General features: G+C 41.4%; 1 protein-coding gene across 1 annotated transcript in view; it reads right to left on the bottom strand.

The window, feature by feature from the left end:
- Positions 1-16,052, bottom strand: part of PLXDC2 (plexin domain containing 2) — a 363,862-nt gene that overhangs the window by 58,399 nt on the left and 289,411 nt on the right. The window contains exons 9-10 of the mRNA XM_065398467.1: positions 14,007-14,102; positions 13,077-13,158 (exon numbers count right to left, since the gene is read on the bottom strand). Of these exons, the coding sequence (XP_065254539.1) occupies positions 13,077-13,158; positions 14,007-14,102 (178 nt within the window). The remainder of the gene's footprint in view (positions 1-13,076; positions 13,159-14,006; positions 14,103-16,052) is intronic.

The raw sequence follows: 16,052 nt of genomic DNA, 5'->3' as shown, positions 1-16,052 counted from the left end.
TTGAATCCAAGCTTTGGTGATAAAAGCTATCAATGTACAAAAACAAGCATAAGACAATGTGATGGTGGAAACTGCGGTGCAACTGAACATGATATAGTTCTGCCAGCAAATGTCTATTTAATCCAATAGCACATGCCAGTTTAATAGAAGGCCACGTTCACTGTTATGGCTTTAGCATTACCAGGATAAGCAAACAATGCAGGAATTAAGGAATTAACTATACTGTACTGAGACTTCAAAGATTTATGTTGGCATGGAAGTTTCAACTCCTGATACAAATGGCTCATCCAAGACTGGGCATTTTCATTGTCTTGTTCCATTATTATAAATAAGCAATAATAGCTTACTGGAATGTAACAGAATCATAACAGACGTTTCTAGGGAGGGAAATGGGCTATTTATCTAGGGTTTCATCACTGTTGTATCTGAAGATCTTCCATGAAAACTAAACACAAGAATTATAATCTCTCTTCTAACCCAGCCAGCAAAAATAAACATTTTCAAAAGCACAAATGGTAGTTAGGTACTCAACTCCCCTACTGTGAATGGCATTTAAATGTTTAATTGCCCTATGTGCCTTTAAAAATCTCCTACCTATATTACAGAATACATAACAGGAATGAGGACCCTGTTATGCTTGAGAGGCCTATGTTGGGAAAGCAAAGTCAACTAAATGGATTTTGAAATGGTCTGAAAGTAGCAAAGGCTAGTGGTCATTCTTATTTCATCTGGCAGTGACTTCCATAGTCTGTGTCAAGATTTCTTGCAGAACTAGACAGCACAGAAAGTTTCAGATAGACTGAAAGGAAAATGAAAAATTATTTTCCAATAATCTAGGACTTTGAAGCCACAGCAACAGCTTTGAGAACATAATGAAATCTAAGCAATGGCTATTAGGAAACCCCTATAATTCCTTAAGAGAAATGGCAAGGAAAGGAGAATGAAAATAAAAACCATCTCTTGGAGCAAGACCTGTTTATCAAAGAAATGTTAGTAGTGGGGTTTGGCTGGGTCTCTAGCTCTGGTCCTGGTTATTGTTACACTTTCCCAGTAAATCATTCTTAAAAGCAAGATTATGACAAGAGTAGGATTCCAGAGGAGGGGGAACATCATTCGTCCTTTTGGCCAATTGTCTGGAGACAAACTCAAAATCAAGTATTTTGCGACTCAACATTACATTTCTTAAGAACCTGCTTCAATATTGAGCAGACTTAGAGCTTCAGGGAAAGTAGCCTCAACAGGAAGGAGCTGATAACATACGTAAAAGCTTGTTCAGTGGCACTGTACCAGGAAGGAATGGAAAGGTTTCTGTTCTCGAGCAGGATTCCTGAACATATCCACTAAATTATTTAGATGAGAATAATAACTATAAACTGACACGTTAACAGAACAGTGCAAGCAACTTAACTATCCATTCTTAGCAGCTGGACATTGGGGAATATCAGTGAGCAGAAGAACCTGAAGGGACTGCAGAAGAAGAAGGTGTGAGGAAGGAAAGTGGAATATGTAGGGAGGTAAAAAGCTAAGGTTGTAGGAAAATGCCAGGGTGTGTCCTGAGAAAATAATTCTGTATGGACCAGCCATGAGGTATACATAAACTATAATTTGGTAAGTCGGCTTTTCTCCACACATTTGTGTCCTGTGGATTCCACAGCAATTCCACAATGATTTCATAAAGTACAGCTGCTACTAAAAACTACATAATGATATTATGTATTAGAAGGACTGCTTAATTTATGTGCAGTTTATTAATGTATAAATCTCAATGAAAGTCTAACTCATCTGGCTAGAGCAGAAGTGGGCAAACTACGGCCCGCGGGCCACATCCAGCCTGTGGGACCGTCCTGCCCAGCCCCTGAACTCCTGGCCTGGAAGGCTAGCCCCCGCCCCTCCCCTGCTATTCCCCCTTCCCTGCAGCCTCAGCTTGCTCACCCCGCCACCGGCGCAATGCTCTGGGCGGTGGGGCTGTGAGGTCCTGGGGCAGCGCAGCTGCAGAGCCTGGCCTGACCCGGTGCTCTGTGCTGCGTGGTGGCAGTGGCATGGCCCAGCTCCAGCCAGGCGGTGCGGCTGTGGCACCGCCAGCCACCGGTGCTCCAGGCAGCGCGGTAAGGGGGCAGGGAGCAGGGGGGGTTGGATAGAGGGCAGTTCAGGGTGGTGGTGTGGATAGGGGTTGGGGTAGTCGGGGGGGGGAAACAGGGGGTTGAATGGGGGCAGGGGTCGCGGGGGGGGCAATCAGGAAGGAGTGGGGTTTGGATGGGGCGGCAGGGGGCAGTCAGGGGCCAGGGAGAAGGGATTGTTCGATGGGGCAGGGGTCCTGGGGGGGCAGCCAGGAATGAGAGGTGGGTTGGATGTGCTGGCGGGGGACAGTCAGGGGCAGGGGTTCCGGGGGCAGTCAGGGGACAGGGAGAAGGGGTGGTTGGATGGGGCAGGGGTCCCAGGGAGGCCGTCAGGAATGAGGGGGGGGTTTGATGGGGCGACAGGGGACAGTCAGAGGCGGGGGTCTGGGGGCGGTCAAGGGACAGGAATCAGGGGTGTGTGGATGGGGCAGGGGTCCCGGGGGTGTGTGTGTCAGGGAACAAAGGGGGTTGGATGGGGCAGGAGTCCCAGGGGGGTGGGAGGCAGCTAGGAGGTGGGGGCCAGGCCACAAGCCCCTCCCCTAACCGGCCCTCCATACAATTTCTGAAACCCGATGCGGCCCTCAGGCCAAAAAGTTTGCCCGCCCCTGGGCTAGAGGCTAACTTTCAATATAAATGCTTTATGGACTCAATCATATATATTCAGCGATGATACTTGTAAATGACAGCCTTTAACTTCACTCAAGCTACATTGTCTTCAAGACACAATTTTCATCCCATGTGGGAGACCTATTTCTAAGATCTTACAAGGCCCCTTTCATCACATCCCAAACATCACTAAGTTCACCCCGGTTTGAGGAAACGCTTTGTTCATTAAACAGTCAGGTGCTGCTTTCTTTTCTTGCTTTACTCCATCAGGTTTGCCATGCATACCAAATTCTCAATTATTGAATGCTAATTTCCTTACAGTTTCATGCAGTTCATGCGTTCAGATTAGCTTGTCATATTAAGAAAAAAGCAGCTTGGAAAGGAATTGAAGAAGTTGGGTGTGGAGCAATTTTCTGCTCCATAAAATACAGTTCTAGTTATCAGCAACATATCAGGGGCTGACACATTTCCCCATACTAAACTTATAATTCTTGACATTTTTATTGCACTTCATTAAAAAGACCCCCTCCCTATCGCAAGACAATCTTTAAAAAAGAAGAAAACAAAACACTGTTAAAATCAAAGCACTCTCCCCGAGGAAGGGCCAAATTCTTTCCTCATATATACACCTCATTAATTTCAATGTGATTGTGGTATAATCTGGGCAGCAACTGGCCCCAAGTTGGAATAAAAGCACTAACATTATCTTCAGTTTATCATAGGGATAAATTTGAACTGATTTAATAGACTGCCACATTAGGTTGAGATGTTAGAATCTGCATGTTTGTTCGTTTTTCATATAAAGCCACTCTAGCACCACTCCCAAAAGAATCACTGTAACTAGAATATTAATTATAGAGAGAGCCAGAATCTGGACAATTTCCCACCACTTTTCTTTGCCTGAAGCAGCAAAAGGATCAGCAAACTGGGTCTCACTTTCATAAAGTTCTGCATGCTGCTAGAATGTGGTATTGTTTAGGGTACACACATTGTTTGAAATCTCTAGCCCTTATAAAACATTTCAAATTAGATTTTCCTTGTCATTTGCATATGAATCAACTACTTCATCAAGTTTGCAGATGACACTAAACTGGGAGGAGTGGTAGATATGCTGGAGGGTAGGGATAGGATACAGAGGGACCTAGACAAATTAGAGGATTGGGCCAAAAGAAACCTGATGAGGTTCAACAAGGACAAGTGCAGAGTCCTGCACTTAGGACGGAAGAATCCCATTCACTGTTACAAACTAGGGACCGAGTGGCTAGGCAGCAGTTCTGCAGAAAAGGACCTAGGGGTTACAGTGGACAAGAAGCTGGATATGAGTCAACAGTGTGCCCTTGTTGCCAAGAAGGCTAATGGCATTTTGGGCTGTATAAGTAGGGGCATTGCCAGCAGATCGAGGGACGTGATCATTCCCCTCTATTCAACATTGGTGAGGCCTCACCTGGAGTATTGTGTCCAGTTTTGGGCCCCACACTACAAGAAGGATTTGGAAAGAGTCCAGCGGAGGGCAACAAAAATGATTAGGGGGCTGGAGCACATGAGTTATGAGGAGAGGCTGAGGGAACTGGGATTGTTTAGTCTGCAGAAGAGAAGAATGAGGGGGGATTTGATAGCTGCTTTCAACTACCTGAAAGGGGGTTCCAAAGAGGATGGATCTAGACTGTTCTCAGTGGTACCAGATGACAGAACAAGGAGTAATGGTTTCAAGTTGCAGTGGGGGAGGTTTACGTTGGATATTAGGAAAAACTTTTCACTAGGAGGGTGGTGAAGCACTGGAACGGGTTACCTAGGGAGGTGGTGGAATCTCCTTCCTTAGAGGTTTTTAAGGTCAGGCTTGACAAAGCCCTGGCTAGGATGATTTAGTTGGAATTAGGTCCTGCTTTGAGCAGGGGGTTGGACTAGATGACCTCCTGAGGTCCCTTCCAACCCTGATATTCTATGATTCTACTTTCATTGGGTTATGTATTCTGCCTCTGGTGGTCTACTGAATCGGTACAAATTCTTCATTTTCTTTCTTTGTAACTCAGGAGATAAGATCTTGTACCTGATTTTGTTATACCGGCCCATTGCTGTCACTTAAAATTGGGCTGTGGTAAAAATATCCATAATATAAATCAAAACCCCCACATTTAATTCTGATTATAAATATTTAACATGCACAAGGGGGGAAAAAAAGAAAACTCCACCAAATTACAACAAATAAAAGTATTTAAAAAGGAGCCATGATAATTCAGATTTAACTATCTGAATGGTCAATTACATGAGACACTGTACGATGAACACCTCACTGCATCTCAATGCTCCGAAGGGTGGATCTATGAAGTTTGAAGGAACACCACAACCACAACACAAACGGGCCACGATTTTCAAGAAAGCTTAGCATCCACAGTTAGGGCCAGATTTACAAAAGTGTTTAGCATAATGCATGTCACAATGGGAGCTTCTGTGTGTTGACTGAGCACTTTTTTGAGCCTGATTCGGATTGTGGATACTGAGCACTGGAAATTTTAGTCCAGATCTCTTTTGAAAAAGTGGCCTTTAATGTTATTTCAGGGCCGTTTAAATAACTCTCATCTAATTCAGTGTCTTTATAAAATCAATATCACATATCTCTCCCTGCTCTGTTCTTTTAATTTTTTTATGGGGGGTGGGTGGACAAGCAACATGGTCACATCTGATTATTATTTATATTACAGTAACCTTCCCCCAAAAGCTTGTATGAAAATATTTATGGTACAGATAGGTCTAAATCAAAACAAACCCCTCCCCAACACCCTGAATGTTGGAGATTTTCAGATCCAAAATCAGATTTAAAATTAAACGTAATATCTTTGAAACTGCTACTGAAAAGAAGAAAAAAGCAAACAAGAACATTACAGGCTTGCCCAGAGATCTAAATGTAGAGCGTTAATGTATTGTTTTGTGTGTCAACATGGAGCTATTGTAAGAGTATCTACAAAAATATCAAATGATATTTCAGTTTAAAATCATTTTACTGACATTTTACTGACAAGAGCAAGTTCCCAAACTTGCTTTTCCCCTCTTTCAGTTATTCAGCCTGAAATGCAAAATAATGTGTTTCCTCATTATCGGTTTAGATAGAAGCTGTGATTGTAATAAAGAGAACTCAGAAATATCAAAACTTTAAATGACATTACTGGGACCCTTCTGAGAAACCTTTCTGACTTGTGACTTTGTGCTGAGCACATCACCTAAAACAGTAGTTCTCAAAGCCAGTCCACCACTTGTTCAGGGAACGCCCCTGGCGGGCCGGGCCGGTTTGTTTACCTGCCGCGTCTGCAGGTTCGGCCGATCACGGCTCCCATTGGCTGCGGTTCGCCGCTCCAGGCCAATGGGGGCTGCGGGAAGCGGCACGGGCTGAGGGATGTACTGGACGCCCTTCCCACAGCCCCCATTGGACTGGAGCGACGAACCGCGGCCAGTGGGAGCTGCGATCGGCCGAACCAGCGGACGTGGCAGGCAAACTGGCCCGGCCCGCCAGGGGCTTTCCCTGAACACGGCTTTGAGAACCACTGACCTAAAACACAATAACTTCCTGGTTTGTGTAACAGGTGCCATTACTAGTATACACACCTAAACATTAGAGGGAATTATTTTCTCCTTCTCCTTATCACTATAGTCCAGATTCATGAAAGTACTTAGGCACATGCGTAAGTCCACCCACATTCAAAAAAGCAATTAAGAATGTCCCTAGCATTAAGCAAAAGTGTCTGTTTAGGCACTCAGTCTGAATACGGATGATTTCCTGAAATGGGGCCCAAGAGGCCCAATCTAGTGTTCCTTGTACTCACATCAAACCCCTTCTGAAAGGTGGCCCAGAGGTTGGCCTCTGAGTTGTAAAACCCAGGGTCAATTCCCTGCTCTGACAGAGACTTCCTGCATGATCTTGGGCAAGTCACTAAGCCTCTCCAGGCCTCAGTTCCCCATCTGTAAAACAGGGACAATAAGACTCTCTCTGTCTCAAAGGAAATGATGAGGAAAATACATTACAGATTCTGAGGCACTCAGAGAGTCTTATAAGTATGTTTGAGAGGTAGAACCTCAGTTTTGGGTATCCAAGGAATGAAGGATTGAGCACTATGTGGCCAACTTTAATTTTTAAGACCACTGAAATATCAGTAGTTCCAGTCCACTGTTGTAATCAATAGCTTTCCTAGAGTTCATCAAAAATGTCAATATCCACAGTATATGAATGTGAATCTACACTGAACTTTCAGTGAAATTTCCTTAGTTTGCTTAAAAAAAGGTCATGTGAGACAGCATCAAAAGCCTTACTAACGTTGAGACATATCACATATACTGTTTCCCCCCTACCCACAAGGCTTGTTACCCTGTCAAAGAAGGATGACTGTTACTTATCACCTTATTAATTTGTAGGTGATTACAAACTGATTGTTTGATTATTTACTCCATTATCTTTCCGGGTACCAAAATTAAGTTGAATGGTCTATAGTTCACTGGGTTGTCCCTATTTCACTTTTTATAGATTGGTATTATATTTGCCCTTTTACAGTCCTCTGTGATCTCTCCCATCCTCCACAAGTTCTCAAAGAAAATCATTAATGGCTCAGCCAGTTCCTTAAGTATTCTAGGATGTATCTGGTCGAGTTCTGCCAAATATATTCAGACATTCAGCATTACTCCCGCTCATGTATACATTTATCATAGAATCATAGAAATGTTGGAGTGGAAGGGATCTAGAGATGTTTACAAGTCCAGCCCCCTGCACTGAGGCAGGACCAAGTCCAGGATAGGTGACCATCCCTGACAGGTGTTTGTCCAATTCTAAAAATCTCCAATGATGGGGATTCCACAACCACCCGTGGAAGCCTATTCCAGAATGTATCTACCCTTATAGTCAGAACATTTTTCCTAATATCTAACCTAAATATCCCTCGCTTCAGATTAAGCCCATTACATTTTATTCTATCTTCAGTGCACATGGAGAACAATTGATCACCATTCTCTTTATAGCAGGCCTTAACATAACTGAAGAATGTTATCAAGGTTTCTCCTCAGTTTTCTTTTCTCAAAACTAACATGTCAAGTTTTTTTTTAAACTTTTCCTCATAGGTCAGGTTTTCTATACCTTTTATCATTTGTGTTGCTCTCCTCTGGACTCCCTCAATTTGTCCACATCTTTCCTAAAGTGTGGCACCCAGAATTGGACACAGTTCTCCAGTTGAGGCTGAGTAGAGCAGGACAATTACCTCCATGTCTTACATATAACATTCCTGTTAATACATCCCAGAATGACAATAGCTTTGTTCATAACTGCACAGTTGACTCATATTCAATTTGGGATCCACAGTAGTCCCCAGTCCTTTTCAGCAGTACTAAAACCTAGCCAGTAATTCCTCATTTTGTAGTTGTGCATTTCATTTTTTCTTCCTTAGGGCTTGTCTACACTTACAGCACTACAGAGGCGCAGCTTGTGACGCTGTAGCACTTAGTGAAGATGCTACCTACACCAATGAGAGACCTCCCGTCAGCGTTAGGAATTCCACTGTGACGGGTTGGATCACAGAAACCCCCTTGGGAGCTGCCACCTGATGTGCCAAGACTACCCCTGCTTCTGTTTTCCCTGCCAGCTCAGGACTCCAGCGCCCTGTCTTGCTGAGTTAGACACTCCCGTCTGGCTCCAGACACAGATCCAGGGTCTGAATCACTTGTCCCAAAGCTGCAAGTTTACCTGAAAACAGCTCACAGGAGTGTGCTTGTCTTTAGCACTCAGATGCCCAACTCCCAATGGGGTCTAAACCCAAATAAATCCGTTTTACCCTGCATAAAGCTTATGCAGGGCAAACTCATAAATTGTTCGCCCTCTATAACACTGATAGAGAGATATGCACAGCTGTTTGCTCCCCCAGGTATTAATACATACTCTGAGTAAATTATTAAATAAAAAGTGATTTTATTAAATACAGAAAGTAGGATTTAAGTGGTTCCAAGTAGTAACAGACAGAACAAAGTAAGTCACCAAGCAAAATAAAATAAAATGCGCAAATCTATTCCTAATCAAACTGAATACAGATAATCTCACCCTCAGAGATGCTTCAGTAAGCTTTTTCTCAGACTGGACACCTTCCAGGCCTGGGCACAATTCTTTCCCCTGGTACAGCTCTTGTTGCAGCTCAGGTGATAGCTAGGGGATTCTTCATGATGGCTCCTCTCTCTTCTTTGTTCTCTTCCACCCCTTTATATATCTTTCGCATAAGGCGGGAACCCTTTGTCCCTCTGGGTTTCCACCCCCCCTCACTGGAAAAGCACCAGGTTAAAGATGGATTCCAGTTCAGGTGACATGTCACTGCAAGACTTCATTACTCACTTGCCAGCACACACATATACAGGAAGACTCACAGGTAAACACAGTCATCTGCAGACAATGGTCCTTGTTAATGGGAGTCATCAAGATTCCAAACCATCATTAATGGCCCACACTTTACATAATTACAATAGGCCCTCAGAGTTATGTTTTATATTTCTAGTTTTAGATACAAGAGTGATACATTTCTACAAATAGGATGATCACACTCAGTAGATTATGAGCTTTGTAATGATACCTTACAAGAGACCTTTTGCACAAAGCATACCCCAGTTGCATTATATTCACTTATTGTCAAATTTTTCTAAAACTATCCCAGTTACATTATATTGACTTATTATCAAGTTTTTATAAAACCATATAGACTGCACAACGTCACATCCACCTCCCTGAGAGGCAGTCGTTATGTCAACAGGAGGAGCTTTGCCATCAACATAGCACTGTCTACACCAAGGGTTAGGTTGGTATAACTACATTGCTCTGGGGTGTGGATTTTCCACACCTCTGAGTGACGTAGTTATACAGACATAACTTGGTATGTAGACAAAGCTTAAGCAAATTACTTTGCACTTATTTTTACTGATTTTCATCTTGTTGAATACAGACCAACTCTCCGATTTGTAAGGTCCTTTTGAATTCTAATATTATCCTCTAAAGTGTTTGCAACCCCTCCCAGCTTGGTGTCATCTGCAAATTTTATAAGCATACTCTCCACTCCATTATTCAAGTAATTAATCAGGACACTGAATAGTACCAGACACAGGACTGACCCCTGAGGGACCCTACTAGATATGCCTTCCCAGTTTGACCATGAACCATTGATAATTACTCTTTGACTACGGTCTTTCAACCAGTTGTGGACTCATCTTATAGTAATTTCATCTAGATCATATTTCCCTATTTTGCTTATGAGAATATCATGTGGCACTGTGTCAAAAGCCTTAGAAAAATCAAAATATATCAGACCTACTGCTTCCCCCCATCCACTAGGCCAGTAACCCTGTCAAAAAAGGAAATTAGCTTAGTTTGGCATGCTATGTTCTTGACAAATCCGTGCTGGTTATTACTTATAACCCTATTATCCTCTAGATGCTTAAAAATTGATTAATAATTTGTTCCAGTATCTTTCCAGGTATCAAAGTTACATTAACTGGCCCATAATTTCCAGGGTCCTCTTTGTTCCCCTTTTTAGAGATAAGTATAATATTTGTCCTTCTCCACTCCTCTGGGACCTCACCCATCCTCCAGGAGTTTTTTAAGATAACTGCTAATGGATCTGAGATTGCTTCAGGTAGTTCCTTAAGTACAATAGAATACATTTCATCAGGCCCTGTTGACTTGAATACATCCCACTTATCTAAATATCCTTTAACCTATTCTTTCCCTATTTTGGCTTGTATTCCTTCCCCCTTATTGAAGATATTAATTGAGTTGAATATCTGGTCACAATTAATCCTTTTAGTGAAGACTGAAGCAAAACAGGCATTAAATACCCAACATTCTTGATGTCATCCATTATTAGCTACTGTTCCCTGCTAAGTAGAGGACCTACACTTTCCATCATCTTTCTCTTGCTCCTAATGTATTTAAAGAATCTCTTCTTATTGCCTTTTACATCCTGAGCCCCTTCCTGCACACCGCACCCCCTCCCACACCCGAACCCCCTGCCCCAGCCCTACATTCATGGCCCTGCATGCAATTTCCCCACACAGATGTGGCCCTCGGGCCAAAAAGTTTGCCCACCCCTGCTCTAACTAGTAGTATCTGATAAATGTGAAGCCCCACCTCCTTTGTTGCTAATGGAAAGGAGGAGCTTTTTTGTCTCTTCTCCTCTCTCAGAGTCTCCACTGCTCTATTCTTCCCCAAGCCTCCTGGCAGCAGGCAGAAGTGGAGAGAGCAAAGAGGTCTCTCTTAGTCTTCCCCTCTCTTAGACCTGTCCCATACATACAGTTGCATCAGTTTAACAAAAATCAGTTTAAAAACTAATTTAGTTAAACAGGTGTAAAATCCTGGGTGGACGTGCCTCTCTTGGTTTGAATCTGGCTTCTTATCAGTAATTTTACAAGCACAAGCTAAACGATAGAACCAGTTTTTAAATGAATTGTATTTAAACTATTGAAATTTCTGTATGTAGCTATAACCTTAGTCTCCTTTTTTTGATCCGTCTCATGAATAACTATAGATCCTGCCTCTGCTGCTAGTCAGAGATTTCCCAAGCACAAGCAGCATGAAATGACTGACACTTCACTCCCACCCACAAGTAGCAGCAACAAATCTGCAGTGGTGTTCATTTTACTCTGCCACTGCTTGTCAAAGCCATGAGCACTGTAACAGCACTTGAGTTGTCTGTTTGCAGAAAATAATATAGTACTAGGTTACATACTTGATAGAAGGTGATCTACAACCAGAAGGCAAGAATCTCTTTAATGAAAACTTAAATTCTATAGAAATCAAAGTCTCACCCCCCCCCCCATACTTGCCACTGATGAGTGGCTGAACTGATTTATCAAGCCTTTTTTGCAGCAGTTCTAGTGCTCTGATAGCTCAGCATAATGCTTCAAAAACTGCACAACAAAGGTCTGCGAGGTTTTGGTTTTTTACTTTCATAAATGGACCAATCCTCGTTGTTTCCACGGACAAAGCTCCCACTCACTCCAGTGGGTGTTTCACCTGAGCAAGGAGGACTGCAACATGGACCCAAAGCATCAGATCTTGCTCCTAACAAAGTCAATGCACGTTCATGCTTCAGTGGGAACAGGAACAAATCCTAAGACTAAACTTCACACCAAGCAACTGGGGCACACTTGCAAGGCCTGCTCACTGAGCCCTTCCTTGGAATAGTCTGCTACAGGTGAATATTTTTATTCTGTACAACATTTGTCATGCTGCATGATACAATCTGATGTAGATAAAATACCATATCAGGGCTGTCTGGCAAAATAAGTGGACAAAGCTGATTTGCAGCAATCTTTGATACAAACCTACTTCCAGCAAAGCAGCTCAGGAAAATATGAATATAAACTATCACAAATTCTTAATTCCATACCACCTTTGTCAACTACTTGCCAGTCTTTCAGCATCCTGTTAAATAACTGCACATTTTTAAAATGCTAATAGCCTTTTCTCCTTTCATTATTCATACACTTTATAAATAGGACTTGTGTACTTAATCTCTAAGGTTGAAAAGCAAAACACAAATAATTCACATCCATAACTATATTGTATTTTACATAACTGAACTGCTGTTAAATAAATTCTAGATACCAAGGTCAGCAAATGAAGAACTTTTTGAAAAGCCACGATCACAGAGTTATCATTTTGCTCTTTACACTTCAGCTATTCCGTAAAGCTTGCAAATTGTTCCTGCAGCTGACATGACTGTCAGAGTGAATGCAGCAGTGAGGGGATGACGAGACCCAAAATGTTCACTAACCATGATGAGAGGCTCAAAGACACTTTTTTTTTTTTAACTCCTGGTTGTGTCAGTATCATTCCTGTTCGGGGGGACAAGCAGGTTTTTATAGCTACATTTACATACTCGCCCCTTGGCTTCTGCATGCAGTGACATTTCTTTCTGATTCTTTCTGGTGACATACAAGGAGCAAATATGAATTTAATTATGGTTTCTATCTGTCACTTTAAACCAAAGATAATTAGAACTTCAGATAAGAATATGCAAATAATGGTTTTAACAGGAACTCTGAGAAACATATGTTTGCTCTGTCAGCCCTTGGGCCCTTCCTTCCTAGCTTTCTTTATTAAAGTTAAATGGGGTAGTGATGTGTTGCTGATAATGGAAGCTGCTGAGGTTCATAGTGGTCAACAATATTACTTTAGAATGATACTGTAAATTACAATGCCAAAAGCATCCCCCTTGTCTTTCCTCAGCAGATAAATTCCCCAAAGAACAAGTCCTATATGCTGGATCATATAAGGTCAAACTTTTTTTGAATACATTTTGAGCATGGCCGTATATCAAAGGCCAAAGAAAAAAGGCTCTTTACCTTTGGAGTTTATTACACCAGCTGCAGTTGAAGCCAATCTGGGCAGTGACACAGGGACCACAGCTGTTAAACTGGAGACAGGCTGGGAGATGGATAAATAAATAAATAAAAATTAATACACCCATTAATCTTATAGACAATTCTTACTACATGTGCAAAGCAAGAATAAATCCTCTCCAAAAATGTATTTAAGCGATCACTGGGCTCACAGATGTGCAGCATGACATATCAAAGATAGCCTGTTAGCATGTACTGTACAGATATATGCAGAGAAGGTACTTTTGATCTTCAGGATTTAATTTGTTTTCCATTTGTAAATTTAATCCCATTTCCAAAAACCTCCTTTCACTAAGGTTGCAAATTTTTTATTTTACTGCTAAGTATTAAGTTATTTCCTTACGTCTCCTTCCTTCTCATTCTTACATTTCTGGGTATAGCTAACATTTAGACATATGCAGATAAGAAGACTGGCAGGAAAATGTGTAAGAACTATAACTGGATTAGGAAAAAAGGGTGATAGCTACTTTCAATGTATCATAGTGGTACAGCTGGCAATTTAAATGCTAAGATTTCTAAACAATGTAGGTTTAACTTGAGCAAAGAAGGTGGATGAATTGCAAGACTTGTTTGTGTGTTTGTTTAAGATGGGCTGCACTGCACACATAAATTTTTGTGTTTGACTCACAAGCTTGAAATTTATTCCCTTTCTTCATGAAGCAAACAATGGATATATAGACACTCATTGGAAAATCATTTAGTGCAGTTATCATTCAAGATCTACTGGCAGTTATGATAAAACTCTGATCTGTTAAGTTACTTGAAGCACTAGTCAGCTATAAAAAGTTTTCAAACCCTCAGATTCTAGGAAAATATTTTGGAACTCTGCATTTTCCAACTATTTTGGACCTATCCATATTACATTTTACTTACTAGGTAGAGGTATCATCTCAACAGCTGACAGATTGGTAATCTTTGACATCTGTAGCTCCACCCTGTGGTATTCATAAATTGTTCTTCTACGGACATCTACCAGAGAGAAAAAACAGGGAGGAGATATTTTCATATCTTATTGTTTTGCAAGCTGCACCCTGTGAGAAACCAATGGGTTTACCAGTTGCTTGCTATACTACACACACACACACAGCACATTTACCCCATGACACAATTTTAACTTAACAGCTCTAGAATAGGAGATTCATTTGAGAAACCATCAGAGCCTTTCACCAATAAAGGACTATGAAAATGCTGAATGAGCTCTCAGCCATCTCATTAACTCATTTAGGCAGAACTTCTAAAGCTGATACTCAAATAGATTTTAGACTATATTTCAGATATTTCCCCCAAGAAGATGTTTCCCAAGCTAGATGGCTTATAGAAACATACTGTCAGAATGCCATTTGTTCTCAAAATGTGCAAACAAAAATGGTTTCATCACTTAATTTATTTGTTAGCTGGAAGCTACTTCACATCTTAATATGGCAGCCTTTGCTCAAAAGTATTGGATTAGAACTTTTTTAATATTAAAAAAATGGAGTCAAGAAAAGTGTTACTAAAAAGGCAGCTGCATATGAAATCACTATAAACTGAAACCAGGTATGTTTCTCAAAGCAGAAGATTCACTGCAAAGTTATAAGTGTACTGTTTTGACAGGCTTTGAACAGACAAGCCCAAAGCAACAGAAGGGAAATGTAAAAAAAAAAATACCATTTTATTGTTAGTTTCCTATTCAGTGTTCTATTATTTATTCTGGTCATCTTCAATACTCCAGATATTAAGTGTATGGCTGCAAAGCAGACCAGAACATTTGCAAATTAGAAGTATAGACTATACCACTGGTCTTACATTATATGTTTTGACCAAGAGAAGCACCTGCCAAATCAAAGCAATCGGGGAATGTGTTTGAAATGAATTCCTGCTGATGCCTGAAGCTTTCATTTGTTTTGTTTTGTTTTGATTTTTAAAATCTGGCTCCTGTCCAAAAAAAAAAAAAGGCAAATGGATACAGAGATATAAATGATGACACTGGCATGATAAATGAACCCGGCAGCATTCTGTCATTAGCAGAGGTGGACAGTGCAGGTTGGTTTGCCATAATCTTATTATTTCTGAGTCTGTCACAATAAATGCCCAAGGGGGACATGTATGAAACCACAAAAATAACAGGAGTACTTGTGGCACCTTAGAGACTAACAAATTTATTAGAGGTATTCAGGCTTTCCAAAATCCCCATGAAACAGTCTGTCACAATCACCCTGCAGATAATTACTAAAAATACTAATATTATATAAGATTATGTCTGATATAAAAGCTGATTTATAATCATGCAGAATGCAGCATGACTGCTAATCCCATTAAGTGATACATTTTCAGATGGACGGAGGCTTGACCCTCCCTTTTGGAGAAACAGTTGGCACCCACAAAACATAATGTGGGCTTCCATACTGTGGAGACACGTGGTGTAAGAAAGCAATAGGTAGGAATCTGAGTACTTGCACTCTTAACTACTTGATTTATGCTGTAAGCAGGTAGCTGGAAGTACAAGCACTCAGACTTGTGTATACAGTTAAAATGTATGGAAAATGCCGGTACAGCTTCTTTTGAAAATTTGACCTGAAATGCACTTTTCATCCCCTTTCAAAATTCACATATTCCTCAGGCATATAATCCTCAGTCCTCTTCTTCCTAAGAGAACAAAAGCCAGAAACCAAACCAAAACAGAAAAACACAACCAAAGTCCCCAATCCTAGACACATGCAGCATTCACTTGGGTGCTGTTGTTGCTTTTCACAGGCTGTCTATTGGTTTGGGTATTTAATAAACAAGTATAAATACAAAGTCCCTGCCCACCAGAGTTTGCAGTCTAAGGCCTCACTTCACCCAGGTAGTTAGGTGCATGCTTAACTGTAAGCATGAGTAGTCCCACTGAAGTCAATGGGACTACTCATAGGCCTGGTCCACACTAACCCCCCACTTCGG

This window comes from Emys orbicularis, chromosome 2 (genome assembly GCF_028017835.1).
Source record: "Emys orbicularis isolate rEmyOrb1 chromosome 2, rEmyOrb1.hap1, whole genome shotgun sequence".
In the NCBI taxonomy this organism is placed as follows: Eukaryota; Metazoa; Chordata; order Testudines; family Emydidae; genus Emys; species Emys orbicularis.
Note: the sequence above shows the minus strand (reverse complement) of the source record. Positions and strands in the feature narration are given on the sequence as shown.